Source organism: Excalfactoria chinensis, chromosome 4 (genome assembly GCF_039878825.1).
Source record: "Excalfactoria chinensis isolate bCotChi1 chromosome 4, bCotChi1.hap2, whole genome shotgun sequence".
NCBI lineage: Eukaryota > Metazoa > Chordata > Aves > Galliformes > Phasianidae > Excalfactoria > Excalfactoria chinensis.
In genome coordinates, this window is record NC_092828.1 from 80834797 (window position 1) to 80849695 (window position 14899).

Sequence of the window (14899 nt, forward strand, 5' to 3'; positions counted from 1 at the left end):
TCTTTTCTAACACCTTTCCATTGCACTAGTTCTGTTGTCATTATGCCTCCTGTATCACTACTCCACTGTGTTACTCTTTCTGATTATCATAGATGTGTGTAATGCACAGGATGCTGCCCCACATCCCACTCCTCACAAGTTCCCTCCCACCTTTCTCTCAGCCCCACCCTCACTACTGATTCTACTGATTTCTTTATGTTCCAGTGTCAGCTGCCAACTACAGGCAGGAGAAAACCTGTTACCTCTCACTGTAAATATTAATTGTAAGACTGCGGTGACTGATAACAACCCTTCCCACACAAAACCTAAATAGCTCAGAGCCTTCAGAGAGCAGACAGGTCTGATGAGAGAAACTGGGTTTTGATTTATTGTTATTTCTGTTTTTGGTTTGTTTTTTTTTTGCTTTTTTTGGTGTTTGTTTGTTTTTTGTTTGTTTGTTTGTTTTTGTTTTTGTCCTGGTCTAAGTAGAGATCTTTAGTTTCCTCTGCAGGAAATCAGCATCCCACTGAGCTATGATGCTGGTGTTTGGGTCATGCCAGCCTTTGTTTTCCAAATGGACACACACGGCTATGCCAGACTCAGCCCCAGTAACACAGAGCCCTGAGCTGCTCTAAACAAAAGAGCAGCAGCTAAACCTGCTAACACAAACCAAAAGCAGCACATAAGCACACCCTGCACTGCAGGTTCTTTTGTCTTCCCTTGACCTGATGCATGCACAGCACTAACACAAGCACCTTTGGCTCTATTTTAAATCTTTGTAACAACAGATGGTATGCAAGAGACAGCACTGGGAAAGTACATGCATTGGTCCCACAGGGGAAAAGTGTGGACAAAGGGCAGTAGGTGTAGGGCCGGGACACAGCAGATCTGCTCAGGAGATCAGAGGGCCTCAGTGCTTCTGAACAAGTCAGTCCCTTACAACCGGTACTGGAGTCTATGTGTGGTTGGATATCAATGCACACACAAAGAGAAGAACTACAAGCTGTTTCTGGGCTGAGTTCTCCCACTTCTACAATGCTCTGATGCTGTGACTGTAGAAGCTGGCTGGGCTGGTGAGGCCCCGTGCAGGTACCTGTTAGACCTGGTTGTGCTCCATCTCTAAAGGACATGGAGTGCCCTCACCATGCACGCCTCTGCTGTCCTTACACCAGCGCAGCGTGGGGGAGCTCAGCAGCCCTGCTTGCAGCCTGGGAGCCCTGCGTGGGCACCGGGACGCAGCAGGCACAGCACTCCTAAAGGTGGTGCGGGCAGAGCAGCAGTAAATACACGCTTCAGAAGAAGCTGTGTACGCTTATATTCCAGAAAAAGCATTCTTGTTTAGTGCGTTGGGAAAAGAAGAAAACAACCAGTCGTTGTTCTATTGTTCCCTATCCCAGTCGCAGCACTGCAGGCACCGCACGGAGCTGCCCGGCAGTGCCGTGGGGCAGCACGAGGGCTGGGGGCAGAGCCCCGCTGGGACTCACTGCGGATGGCGGCGATGAGCGCGTTGCCGTCCTTGATCACGTCCTTGATGAACTTGTTGGTGCGCTCCAGCTCCTGCTCGTAGCACTTGAGCCGCTCCCTGAAGTCGGGGCTGTCCAGGTAGCAGTCGCTGAACTCCAGCGGTGGGTGCCCCATGGCTGCGCGGGGCCGAGCCGGGCACGGCCGGGATGCCGCTGCGGGAGGGGCGGGCTAGGAGCTGCGGGGAGGGCGGGCTGCGGACGGACTACAGCACCCTCCCCCCGCCGCGGGGGCCCCGCACCGCGGCCATGCCCTGCCCCGACCCCGCCCCGTTCGGCTCCTCGGTCTACGGGCCGGATCCCCGCACCGCACCGCGACCCTCGCTTCCGGGCGGGGCGCGGAGCTGGGGGTGCAGTTCCGGGGGCGCGGGGATGGGCACCGCACCGTGCCGGGGTCGCTCCGCCGTAAGGAGCAATTCCTAACGCCCACCGACGCCTCCGCACGGCGCCGTCACCCGCAGGGCCCGAGGGTTGCGGGGCCGCTCCCGGGGCCGCCGCCCCCAGCCCCAGCCCCAGCCCCAGCCCCAGCCCCGACCCCTCTGTGCGTGGCACTGGTGCCCCCTGCCGGCCGGGAGGCGCGACGCGCGCTGCTTCGTTACTACGGACGCTCCTGCGGCACGTGACGCTCAGGCGCCGCGCGGGATGATGACGCAATCGCGGCGCCACGTCGGCTCTGCAGCCAAGATGGCGGCGGCGGAGGGTAGCGGAGCGGCGGTAGCGACCGAGCCGCTGGTGAGCGCGGCGGGGAGTGCGGAGCGTAACGCTGGGCGTGCTGAGTGCCGAGAGCGTACCGTGGGTCTGGGCGGGCTGGGATGACCGGGCTTCCCTCCCACTCTAAAGCAGCTGCGGGCGGGGCTGTGTGCGGTGTGGGCCGTTGTGGGCTCAGTGTCTGCTGGTGCCGGGCCGGAGCGCGGCCCTGTGCGCAGTGTTGGGGTGTGCGGTTTCTCCTCTGGTTCTGTGGGGTTCATGTGCTCGGAGACGTGTCTGTATGATGCTGTGCGAACGAGCATAAACGAGGTTTCTGCTTCCTTTAGTTACTGCTGGCTGCGTAGGGGAGAAGCAGCAGTTCATGGAGTTACTGAAGAGAACAGAAATGCGTTGTTTGCATACAGTTGGTCACCTGGGAGCATCACGTCAGCCCATGAGCTGCTTATGTCAGGCAGTGGCTGGACTCTGTCATTGGATTTAGTGTATAAGTACTGTCCCTTAAAGCTCAGAGTAGTGTTTCTCACCTAATTCCACTGCTAAAGCACTAGGAGTGAACATGAGCTGTTCTGTGTTTCCTTCACTCTAAAGATTTCCTGAATCATTCAGTTTGCAGGGCTGGCAGATGTGTCAATATCTGAGGATATCCCGGTGGAAGGGGAGATCACTGTTCCTGTTGGGTCCAACTCCCCAGAGGAAGATTACTCTACACTGGATGAACCTGTCAGGGATACCATTGTGAGTTTGTGTTCTGTGCCTCTGTGATGAAATGGGTTTTGCTGAGCTCTTTGGCCAACCGCTATGAAAAACCTGTATTCTTTGCGTGTCTTTACTCAGCTTGTACATCTAAATAAGCTTTCTGGGGAGGTTATGGGTAGTTTTTGTTGTGGTTTTTGTTGTTGTTGTTTTGTTTTCTTGTGGTTTGGTTTTTTTTTTTTTCCTGTAGAATTACCTATGTAAAATGTATGCAAATATGCATTAGTCACAAATAGTTGAATTATAGCCTCAAGGTTTCTCCCATCGTAAAGTCATTGGAAGTGTAAAACCATATGGAATGGGATAAGACTACCCCAATTAGTAGGATTTTTAGTTAATTTTCTACTCTTAGAGAGATTTAGTAGAAATGTTCAGTCATGGCCTGAAGCAGTGGTGGAGCACCTGGTGGGAAGGCAGAGCCAGCCCAGGGGAGCTCAGGTGCATGCAGTGCACCTGAGTGGTGGAAGGGATGGGTCCAGGATCCACCCTTTCCCAGCCCTCATTTAAGAGTTGGCAGTGGAGGTGTGGGCATCTTTTGCTGGAGATCCCTGCCTACCTGAGCCATTCCAAAGGTAAGTAGCTTTTTTTCTTCACTTCTCTATCTGTGGCTGCTGCATTTGGTCTCATTCTCATTTACTGTAGCCATAGACTTTGCCACCATGCTATTATTATCCTATTAGGGCATTACAAGGAGAAAACAAATCATTTTTCTTTATTGGATGTTCTTAGGTGCAATGCTGTTGTGCTCTTAAGCAGTGTACAAAACATGCATTGTTTGTTGCAAAGTCTGCTGCCAGAATATTTTGGTTGGATACTTTTCTGATTTACTATGAATGCTGCTTTTCTTTTTATCTTTTTGCTTTTGGTTGAGGTCTATAACTTTCCTTATTTATTTCAGCTGAGAGATCTGAAGGCTGTTGGGAAGAAATTTGTCCATGTCATGTATCCAAAAAAGAGCAGCGCACTCCTTAGAGACTGTATGTATGAGATGTTTGTCTAATGTGTGAAGAGTCATTTTGCCAGCATGCTTTGTGGGATTCTCTGGAATGGGGATTCAGAAGTGTCTTTTGTGTTCTCTCTGTTCTCATAGAGTGCTGAATGGCAGAATAGAGAAACCAGAGGGTTAGCAAAGCTGGTTTAAAGTGGCACTTATCAGAAAGTGTAGAACTACTAACTTCTATGATTAGCAGGGTTTCCATAGGTGACATACGGAGTGTGGCTTAGTAGTAAAGTTGTGAGGAGGTATAATGAAAATGATGTTGTAGCAGTTGGAAAAGGGTACTTAATATTGATATAAAAGTATCATTTTGTAATATTTATGACTTTTTTTTTTCTTTACCCCCAGGGGATCTCTGGGGGCCTTTGGTGCTTTGTGTCTCACTTGCTCTGTAAGTACTTACAGAGGGTAGATTTATTTGTATTTGTTTTATTGCTTTACACTGGGAGTATGAGAACCACAGGATTTCTTTTTACCCATGTCAGGATCACGCTCTTTGCTCCTCCAGTCTTCTACAAACACAGCCTGATTAGACTTATAAAATACATTTTGGACATTTGTAGCCCTTTAGGTGCTCCCTGTCATAGAAAGATCACACTGAAAATATCCTGATTCACATTGTTCTTGACTTTAATGCACCTGTCTGACTTTTTTTGACCCTAATCTGCATGCCAAAATTTGTGTTTAAGATCTATTGTGTATATATTGTGTATCCTATGGAGAGAACTGATGGAAATGAGGAGCTGTTGTAATAGCTCATCGATGGGAGATGTCTGTGGCTCTCAGGAGTGTTTTGGTGCTTTATTAAATCCTATGTGCCTGGGGTAAGGTAGATACTTTGACATCTGCTGTCTGGGTAAAGGGCAGCCATGTAACTCAGTGCCCAAAGAACATCTAGTAAAATACTTTATGAGAAACGTACCATGTAATTTGAATCTTCAAATCTATGCAGGCTTACTTTTCCAGGCATTGTGTTGCATTTCTTGCATGCAGTTCTTGCCACAAGCTTTCCTTAAGGCACAACTCTTCTGAAGCAGTGCTCTGCCTGCTTTGAGAGGCTACCGAACTTTTAGTGTTCATCTTCCTGGCTTTTGTCTGTGATTTCTCTAGTGTGTGCTTACACAGTCCTCAATACAAGTACACGACTGGACCGAAGTGCCTTCAGTTGGTCAGCAATCATTTTCTTTTCCTGTACAAAATTGAGGATAACAAAAATAAAAACAATTGATCTACAGTCTTAATAGGAATCAGCATCTCCAGTTTCCTATTGTCATCTGTTCTAGGTTTGCAAAAGCTCAGTCAACAATTGCAATTGACTCCTTGTATCTGTTGTCTGCAACAGGATGCTGCAGGGTGGATCAGCAGATAGCAAGGAAGATGGGGGGCCGCAGTTTGCCGAGGTCTTTGTCATCATCTGGTTTGGTGCAGTTGTCATCACACTAAACTCAAAGCTTCTTGGAGGGACTATGTGAGTGCTGTGTTATAGGAACAGTTACAGTGCTTCAGTGTGTATGAAATCTGGAGAGGTGCTGTGCTCTTACTATCTTTCTCCCTCCTTTTAGATCTTTTTTTCAGAGCCTGTGTGTTCTGGGTTACTGCATCCTGCCCCTGACAGTGGCAATGCTGGTGTGCAGGCTGGTGCTGCTGGCAGGTTCCGGCACTGTCAGCTTCATTATACGCCTGATTGTAGTGATTGCTATGTTTGCTTGGTCAACGTTAGGTAAGTACCCATGAGTGTTACAGCACTGCTGTGTGTGCTGAATAGTGCAGTGCTTCAAGGAGTAGCTCTGCATGCATTCTGCTGAATGAAGCCAAAGGGTTTCTGTAGTTTCAGGTGTTTCCTAGGCTGTTGCAGTACTGCAGAAACAGTTTTTCCAACCCTTGTGTTATCAGAGATTCAGCCTTTGAATGCACTCCTGTTGATTTTTCATGGTAATACATGAATTGCCATTGGAGGGAGGACAGTAATTAGTATTAAACTTTATGTGAAATGCTAGCTATTTCATTTCATCATTTCTGTTATAAGTACCCTTTAAAGAACATTTATCTTAAACAGGTGTGTTTGAATTATTTCCCTTGTTCTTAATCTGTTAGGCTGAATCTTATACAGAATGCTAATCATCATCTGTTTTTCTAAACGATAACATTTTAATTTGCAGTTGGAGACCATTGTTACTGAGCTGTGGTTTACTTTGTTTTCTGTCCTTCAGCTTAATTCTAGTTTAACAGTTTAACAGCTGCGGTGGACGTTAATGTTTTACTTCCATGCTGTTTCAAGTATTTGTCTTTCTCTCTGTCACCAGCATCTACAGCCTTCTTGGCAGACAGCCAGCCTCCACACCGCAAAGCACTCGTGGTGTACCCCATCTTCCTCTTCTACTTCGTTATCAGCTGGATGATTCTCACCTTTACACCTCAGTGATGTCCGATCAGGGGAGACTGTGACACAGCCTGAAGTTTTACACCAACACTGCAGATGATCATTGGCTTTATCTCTTCTTAATTTATATATGGAGATGGTCTAAAAAGGCTGCTTGTGGGATAAAGCCAGAGAACTGCAAGACTGATTGCGTGTTCTTGAAAGATGCAGAAGTCCAGCTACTGAGTCTTTTGTTTAATTAGCTCTGCTCTTTAGTTGTGTTGAATGAGAAATGCACACTGTGACAGGGAATATTCTGCCTGAGGAATAGAGGGAGAGATCTTGGAACTTCAGGAGTCTGATAGGTGAAGTTACAGGATCACACTGCCTGGCAGGGTTCTTGCTTACACTTGGATTCTTGCTATGGTAAACATGCCTTACATTGCTGTTATGTGCTGGGTGGGTAAGGAAGAATGTGTTTGATTCCTGTTCTTTTTCATTCACTGACAGAGTAGTGAAATGTATATAAAATGCATCATAGGACTGTAAGCTTTCACTTTGAAATCAGATCTCAGCAAAAAGTAAGTTGGGTCCAGTTTGCTGTTAACTAGAGTTGGGCAGAAGGGACTGCCTTTGCTCCTATTAATGTTCTCTGTATTTATGTTTTGCCCACTTCAGCGTCAAGAAAGTGTGTTTTAGCCAAATGTTTTGAACTCTGTGGCTACACTGACTAATCCGTACATCCAATGAGAGATTAAGTAGATAGTTACAAAACGTTTCGTGTTCCTCTGGATTAAAAAGTCCTGGGAAAACAGCGAAGGCTGCTTTGCAGGAGGGGCCTACCTAGTACTCTACATAGTGACTAGAAATGGAAATAGAAGAGTCTGGGGAGCAGAGTGCATCTCGAGAAGTTGAGATTTTGATAGGTGAAGTGTTCAGATGGTAACGTACCAAACCAGGGCATGGCTCCAAAAGTTTTAAAATGAGTTGGTTGGAGAAAGGAAAATAAATCTGCTGGTGGCTGTTATGGAATAGGATGCAAATTCTGATCTTGATTGCTTGTACCATACATTCACTTGGTTGTTTACATGGTTAGTGTTTCCACAGAAATGCAAGCAAATTTTGCTGATTGTTCCTTTGTACCTTAAATGAAATGTGAGAAACTTTTCTATATTTTCTTTCCCAACACTTTTTATAAAAGGAGAGGGGAAGGTTTCCTTCTCCAGTAGGATATCTCCTGCCTGGAGAACCATGCACAAACATTGTAAGAGTCTAATTTATATTTCAGTATAGGGATTGAGTGAGAGCTGGCACATTGCTTGCTGAAGATTGTATAGAAGTTCTTTATGTTGTCTGCTGTTCTCAGTAAGCATTCTGAGGGGGGAACTTTGGAATGCTTTTTGGGTGGAAAAGTTGCTGTTAAAATGTCTTTTTTGGTGGTTTTTTTTTTTTCTTTCTGAAAATGGGCTTTGGATTTTCTTTCTCCTTTACTAATATGCAAAGAGACCTGAAACTGATGTAAGTGGGTCCTGTTGAAGTGTAAATACACCTAATTTATATTTATAGAGAAGAGTACTGTTTCTCCTATAAACACTACAAATACTTGGTAGTTGGGATGGAATTGTTAAATGTACTGAGAGGGTGGGGAAGAGGAAGGGACGAGATCAGGTAACTGGGAGCTCTTGGTTATTGCAGGGCAGGCAGCAGTGGATACGTGGGGCTGAGGGCAGCTGTGTGCCTGCTGGGGCTCTGTGTGCTGCAGGAGGAGCTGTAGTGTTTCATATACTCAAGTGTCAAATGAAGGTGGGAATTGTTTTAAACATCCATTAAATTATTACTTTTAAGGAATGTGATTTATTTTTTTCCCCTTTAAAGTATGCTGTTTTCCTTTCACTGGTTGAGCTTTCTGAAGTTTCAGCTATTCAAGAGAAGGAGAAAGACATTGAAGCCATTGACTGCTCAAGTCATGGATTCTTGGAGGAAAAAACTCCCATTTCAGCACAATAATTTTACTGTGTGTTTGGGGAAACCCTTGGAATTCTGTCTCTGTAGTATTTAATGTCCAGCTTTGTGAATTAATGTGGTGTTATATCAGAAAGATAATTGGAGTTGCATTTGATATTTTTGAAAAGAAGGGGAGATTCTTTTAAAGAGGAAATTAAACAAAATCCCAGCTTTTTACTTATTTGTTTTTGACTTAGAAGTCTGGCAGTGGCTTGTTCTGTAATGCAGGGCTTTTGGCTTATTGAATCACTACAGATTTCAGAAGTGTTGTGAATCTGGAAGGATGAGTGGAGAGATAGTGGTGATGATGAGGTGGAGGTTGCTTTTTTTGCCTCATAACACGCTGAGTTTTCAGTGTGGAAACCATCACCTAAAGCTGTGAAAGCAGGATGTATAATGCTTAAGATTTGCTGCAGAGCTGTAGCTGGCGGGGGCAGGTTGGGAGCTAGATTTCCCTGAGCTTTGTGTCTCCAGCTGAATAAATCATAGCTCAAGTTTGGTGTTTTTCAGTCATTCAGTGGGGGATGCTGGTGCTCTCAGCTGAGAGCCTTGGCTGCTGCGGCTCACCATCAGACTGAGCTGACTTTGCTTCTCAGCTTTCTGTTGAATGAGGGGCTCATAAATAATTTGCCCACTGCAATGTTGTAATCGCTTCTGATAAAGCTTTACTGAGAGTGGTCGGCCTTTCCTCTTGAGGGTGACAGTCTACTGAGGATCTTGGCCCTTGTGAGCATAGAAGAGAGCAAGCACTGAGTGTCAGTGCAACGAGCGCTGGACTGAGAATTGATTGGTGGTTACCAGTCTTGTGTGACCAGAAAACTAAGAAGCCAAAACTATAATGTGTTCTTTAACATTCTTTTCATCCACTGCTTGTGTGGAAGTAGCTTGCCCTGTGCAAACAGGTGGTTCCCCGAGCAAACCGTGGAGAGGTGCTGCAGCACAAGTGAAGCGTTTCGGATATGGACGACTAACGTTACTCCAGCCTGAAATGGGGACTGTTGTGGCATTCCTTAGGCTGCTGCAAAGGGGAGAACTCTGTACCTTCCTTGTTGCAGCCCTGCCCTGCCTGCTGCTGTTGGGCACGGCTGTGTCTGCGGTGTCTTGGGGTGATGTGAGCTTTGTTCCTTGCACTCCCAGTATTTTGGCTGCAGAGCTGCTCGCAGCTGGAGGCAGTGCATCACGTTTCGAATGCAGCCCCCGAGGTGCGGGGTTCTTTCCCTGGTGTTATGCTGCCCTTCCCTTCCTGTAGGAGGAGCTACTGCTGTTCCCGGCTGTCCTGCAGCTGCTGCTGTCACACTGTGCCAGGAGGGGTCCGCACTGAGAGCGTGGCCTCTGCTAGGAGAGGCAGAGAGTAAATGTGGGGTTCAGTGGGAACTGATGGTGCTCAGTGCTCTCTGGTTCTTTCCAAGTCTTATTCAGACGCGTCGGATTGCTGTCTCAGAATTTATGCCATGTGCTTATTTATGATCTCCCTTTCCTTTTAACAGTCCTCACTCAGGGAAATGAATGCAGCTGGACCTGGCTGCTGCCACTTCATCAGCACTCTGGCATCCCCATAGTTGCGGCTGCTCTGGATGAGGCTGCAGCGCCCTGTGGGATGGGGCACCTGCCTTGAGAGGACTCTGGGGCTGCAGTGAGGAGGAGGTGCAGCCCTTTGCACATTCTCTTCCCCTTTTCTCCACCAGGCGCCTCTGTGCTGCAGCGGAGGGCAGTGCCCTGGCCCAGCTTAGTGGCAGCGTGGGTCTCAGGGCAGCGTTCCTGCAGCTGTGTGGGACTGAGGGAGGGAAGGAATGTGCTGCTCCATAATGATGTTTTGTGTGGGGGTGTTTGTCTGAAGTTCCCTTTGGGTTTTTGTGGCATTCCCAAAGGCTGTGGCAGTGCTTGCCTGCTGTCAGCCTTGCAAACCTCCCCCCCCCCCGTGGCTGGGCACAGCTGGCTGCTTGCAGCCTGCTTCTTCCCCAGTGCACTCGGTGTCTGCCCTGCCTGTGTCTTCAGTAGCTCAAAAAGGGCCTGGGTGTGGAGCCAGTAGCATTCCCCCAGTGCAATTCCCAGCCCTTGGCACACTGTGGGGCATGGCCATGGATACCATGGTCTCCATGTGACCACAGGTGCTGGGGACGCACATGGGAGCCTCCAGGGCCCACTGTCACTGTGGTGTGAGCCCATTGCATGGGGCCAAAGGGGAAGGACTGAATATGGAAGGTCATCACGCCATGCTAGGAGCAGTGCTGCACCTGGCAGGCATTTCTCAGCTGTCTGCACAAACCCAAACTGGGCCAGAAGTCCAGCAGCACTCTCAGCCAGCAGTTGCCACCGCAGCCATGTGCTGCACGTGGGTGAGGCAAAGCTCGCTTACTACGTGGAGTGGAGCCAGGAGTGCCCCAAAGACAAACATATCCCTGTTCCTGCTACATTCACATTTAGCTGCTGGGTTGCTCTCAGTGCTGGCGGCTGTGGGCAGAACAGAGTGCAGGCAGTGCAGCCTGGTTGTGAGCAGCGCAGGCTGTGGCTATTGCTTTGTGTTTGCTGTACACATTCTCAGCCTTTTCTTGCTGATCACCACCCCAGCAGCACCTCCGGCTGGGCAGGCACTGCTCTGCTTGCAGGAAGTTTAATGTTGCAGCAGCGCAGTGACATTTCTGCCTGCAGCACAGGGGTTGGAACTTGATGATCCTTGAGGTCCTTTCCAACCCAAGCCATCCTGATTCCCATAAGGAAGGGGAACCTGCTGGTCAGTGTTCTGCTGATGATACTTCTTCCATGTACAAGTGCTGCCCATTTGCATTGTGGGTGCTTCTCCTGCCAGGATCTGCTATGGCCTGAATGGTTCCTGGCTAATTGCTGCTCTGTTTGATGAAATGAGGCAGGAGGACAGCCCACATCATGGGTTGTCACACCAACACCACCGTGAGATCTTCCAGCAATGTCATCTCCAATTCAGCAAAACTGGGAGCTTTGCAGTTCTGTGATCAGTCCTCTGTAAGTTGGTTTTTGTGTATATCATATCATAGTATCATAGTATCATGCGAGTTGGAAGGGACCTTAGAGATCATCGAGTCCAACTCCCGGGTTTCGAGCCCCCTGTGTAGCGAAGCGGCACTTCTACCCCTGCGCCACAGGGGGGGTTCGAACCCGGGCCCTCCAGTGTCGCAAGCAGCAGCTTATACCACTGGGGGCACACAATTATATATATATATATATATATGTATGTATGTATGTGTGTATATATATATATGTGTGTGTGTGTGTGTATATATATATATATATATGTGTGTGTGTGTGTATATGTATATATATATATATATAACTGAGTGTTTGTTAGCATCGGCCAAGCTATTCAGCAATCACAAGTGTCCCCTTTCCTGGAAATTCGTAGCCCCAGCTATGCACTTGGGGATCCTGAGTGCAGTGGTGCCATGCTCGGTGCTCAGCCTGGCACAGGGCTGGGTGCTTGTGTCCTGCTGGCTGTGGCTTTATCCACTGACAGCCTGGCCATGCTGCACACTGAGCTGTGATCTGCTGGGTACAGCCAGCCATGCAACCTGAACTGAAGGCAAAGGGCATTCCCTTTCATTCTGGTCACAGCATGCGCCCTTGTGCTGTATTAATAGCTCACCCAGCATTCCTTAAAGTAGAAGCAGCAGCTGCCCTGCTGAAAATAACTTGCTTCATCAAACTCGCCATCACCAAATGGCACTTTTGTTTGTGTGTGTCTGTGGCAGGGCTGTTGTGTCGGATGTCATTCATAAGCCAGGCTGGATGCGCCCATGTGTAGTGGCTCCCATATTGTTTTGTATTGCTCATCATTGCACAGTTGAACTTTTGGTTGGGGGCAGCCCCAGAACCAGGGGCATCAGAGCCTAGCATGGGGGTGAAGCTGCTGCCAGAGGGTGCAGGCATTGCTCTGCAGCCAGACATGCTGCAGGCAGCCCTGTGTCCCCTGCCTGGTGCAGCCTCTGCAGCCCTCCAGCACCTGCCTGTCAATTCAGCATCATTAAAATAAAAGAGCTGCTCTTCCCACTATGCTAACAGGGCAAACGCCTGCTCTGTGAGCGGCTGCTCTCCTACTGATCTCTGAAAAATGCCTGCACATAGCAGAAAGTGGAAAATCACCACATGACAATGACTTCCTAGCTGCTCGCATCCCACTCTCATTCCACTCGCACCTCCTGATGCTCATGAGCAGCAACAGGAGCTCCTTCTGCCATTGAACACTGCTGGGATCTGCTAACCTGCACCTGTTTAGAGCACTGCCAGGAGGCTCCTGAGCAAAGCAGTGACAATAACTGCTCACTGATGGGATGAGAACAGCCCCTGGCATAGGCCTGCCTCTGTATGGCTTAAAGTGATAGAGGTCCATTGGGGAATAATAGAAACAGCATTTGCTTTTCCCAACGTATGAGGGTATCTATGGAGCATGTAGGTGAGAAATGTTGGGAAGAGGTTGAATTGCCACTGCAGCCCATGTGCCTGCACTGCTCTGCTTTGCAAAGCATTGGGTGCCATTTTCAGGCACTGTGCAGTGGATCTGGTGCTCACAGCCTGTGCTGACCAAGGATGACGCCTTGCTGCAATGCAGAAGGGTCTCAGATTGAACATTGCTTGGATGCTTTGGGGATGACTGGATTGAAAGGAGCAGCACAAGTATGCAGCAGCCCCTGCGGTTTGTCTGCCAGGTCCCAGGAAGGAGGCAGACAGCATTCTGCTTGTGCTCCTTTTTCTGTGTGGAGGAAGAGTGGAAAGGACTTCCCAGCAGCAGGACACTGTGTGAGGTGAGGTGTGGCTGCGCACACCCCTGATGGAGCGGTTCTGGTGGGTCACCCCAGCTGTGATGTAAAGCTTTGTGGCTGTCACAGAACATTTAACTTTCCCTTTGGAGGGTCAGAACGACAAACCTGAGCACAAACCAAATGGAGTGGAGCCCAGTGTTCACCAGGAACTGTCCCTCTACCAACTGGCTCTGTGCTCAGCACGGAGTGAGATGGGGAAGCAAGTGGATGTCTGCACAGAGGCCAGGGCAACTTGGGGTCATAGCACCCAGGCAAGTGCCCCCCACCAGCAGCCCACAGGCACCCGCCAGCCCCAGCTGACGCTTGGCGGGGGCTCAGCTGCCCACAGCACCTGCTGGGACTGCTATAAACAGTGCTGGGGGGGCGACCCCCACCGGCATGTAGTGCTGCCAGAGCCCGGGGCTGTGCAGTGCCCCCGGGGCACAGAGAGCGACTGCATGTCCCGGCCCTGCTGTCACTGCGTGTTCTTAAATGCTCTCCTAAATTGCTAGTTGCCGTTTTATTTCTGAAGTGCCCAGAAGCAGCCTAATTCCAGCCCAGGGGCTGCATATCTGACACCCACCGCCTGCACGGCGTTTTGTGGCACTTCCTTTTATTACGGGCTTTCTTGCAAACAAATGCTATGTTTGCAGAAATGTTTGCAGAGGGAAGATAAGGAGCTTTGAATAGAGGCACAGTAAGTGCTGAGCTGGGATTGGTGACTTTTTACCTCACGTTTGTCTCTATGGGGGTCGCTGCAAAGGGCTGCGTGGGTCCGGGGAGCACCTGGGGTATCTCTGAACAGTGCCTGGGAGCGCCGGGAGCCCTCTGTGACCACTGCTGAGCTGGAGTGGGGCCGGAGGGAAATGCAAACCATCTGGGCTTGGGTTTCCAGCGCCCTCCGTGCGCCTTTGACACTGAGCTCTTGTTCCCTTTGCCCTGCGGGTCTCTCTTTTCCTTCGCTCTTTCCAGCTGCCTGGGAATGGGAATACTGCGCTGAGGAGGCAGGAAGGAAAGCCTGCCGCTTTTTAAAACGCGCAATCTTCAGGGAATTCCAACTGCAATCCAAGCCCGTTCCCGACCAACTGCGTAACGGTGCAGCCTTTGAATCCACGTCCCGCCCCGCGGGCTGGGCTCACTGCCGGCCCTCCCTCTGCCGCCGCTGCCCAGCATTGCCTGCAGCGCCCATGGGTGCGCTGAGCCGGGCTCAACCCGCGCCCGGGGGCAGCCCCACCATGTAGTGCCTGTGCTGTGCCCGCTGCCCACCATGCCTCTGCTGGATTTCTTCTGGGCGTGCTTAAGGAGAGCCAAGGTAAGGAACTGCGTGTTTAAAGCACGTCCTCTCAACCTGCTAGATTCCTTTCTGCAGGGCTGGGGTCGCACGGTGCTTGGTGTGTGCTGTGGGGGACACTGTGTTCACGCCTGCAGGGAAGGTGCTGAGCTGATTGGTGCTGTGTGCGTGCACATGAGTGTGTGAATGATTGTGTGTATCTGTGTTCTGCTGGGGCTGGGATGACTGCCACCCATCCCTGCTCTGCTCTGGGCAGGACATGGCAGTCAGAGGGCCTGTGAGCCACGCTGCTTTCCCCACAGGTCCCCTGCAAATCATTGGCAGCAACAAGTGGTGCCTCTGCTGTCCCGGGCAGACATTGCCCTGCTTTTGGTAGGCAGCTGCTTCCTGGCTATTTCTGATAACAGCCCAGATCTCTCCCTTTTCACTACCTGAGCACCCACAGCCAGACACCTTCTCTGGCCCCATGCTCACTGTAAATGACCGTGCTGCAGCAATGACACCCAGAGCCCTGGGTCA

At 49.6% G+C, this 14899-nt stretch overlaps 3 protein-coding genes across 5 annotated transcripts in view; 2 read left to right on the forward strand and 1 right to left on the reverse strand.

Annotated features, from left to right (window-relative positions):
- The window catches only part of OPHN1 (oligophrenin 1), a 48000-nt gene extending 46000 nt beyond the window's left edge, over positions 1-2000 (reverse strand). For 2 of the 3 annotated variants that reach the window (XM_072335392.1, XM_072335393.1), the window contains exon 1: positions 1464-1998. In XM_072335392.1, the coding sequence (XP_072191493.1) occupies positions 1464-1617 (154 nt within the window). In that variant the 5' untranslated portion in view covers positions 1618-1998. Of the gene's footprint in view, positions 1-1463 lie in introns of all 3 variants that reach the window. The other variant, XM_072335395.1, reaches the window with a different exon arrangement.
- A 94-nt stretch (positions 2001-2094) lies between these two features.
- Positions 2095-8164, forward strand: YIPF6 (Yip1 domain family member 6). The gene is made up of 7 exons (XM_072335397.1): positions 2095-2231; positions 2814-2942; positions 3859-3937; positions 4306-4348; positions 5300-5425; positions 5520-5677; positions 6261-8164. The coding sequence occupies exons 1-7, from the start codon at positions 2142-2144 to the stop codon at positions 6377-6379; spliced, it is 744 nt and encodes a 247-aa protein (XP_072191498.1). The 5' UTR covers positions 2095-2141; the 3' UTR covers positions 6380-8164.
- Positions 8165-14273: 6109 nt separating this feature from the next.
- The window catches only part of STARD8 (StAR related lipid transfer domain containing 8), a 40878-nt gene continuing 40252 nt past the window's right edge, over positions 14274-14899 (forward strand). The window contains exon 1 of the mRNA XM_072334812.1: positions 14274-14401. Coding sequence (XP_072190913.1) covers positions 14357-14401 — 45 coding nt within the window. The 5' untranslated portion in view covers positions 14274-14356. The remainder of the gene's footprint in view (positions 14402-14899) is intronic.

Excerpts from the sequence above, each read along its gene's own strand:
- YIPF6 (XM_072335397.1), top strand. The coding sequence starts at position 2,142 with ATGATGACGCAATCGCGGCGCCACGTCGGCTCTGCAGCCAAGATGGCG. Across the intron at positions 4,349-5,299 it reads CTTTGTGTCTCACTTGCTCT|GATGCTGCAGGGTGGATCAG; the intron begins GTAAGTACTTAC and ends TGTCTGCAACAG. Across the intron at positions 5,678-6,260 it reads GTTTGCTTGGTCAACGTTAG|CATCTACAGCCTTCTTGGCA; the intron begins GTAAGTACCCAT and ends CTCTGTCACCAG.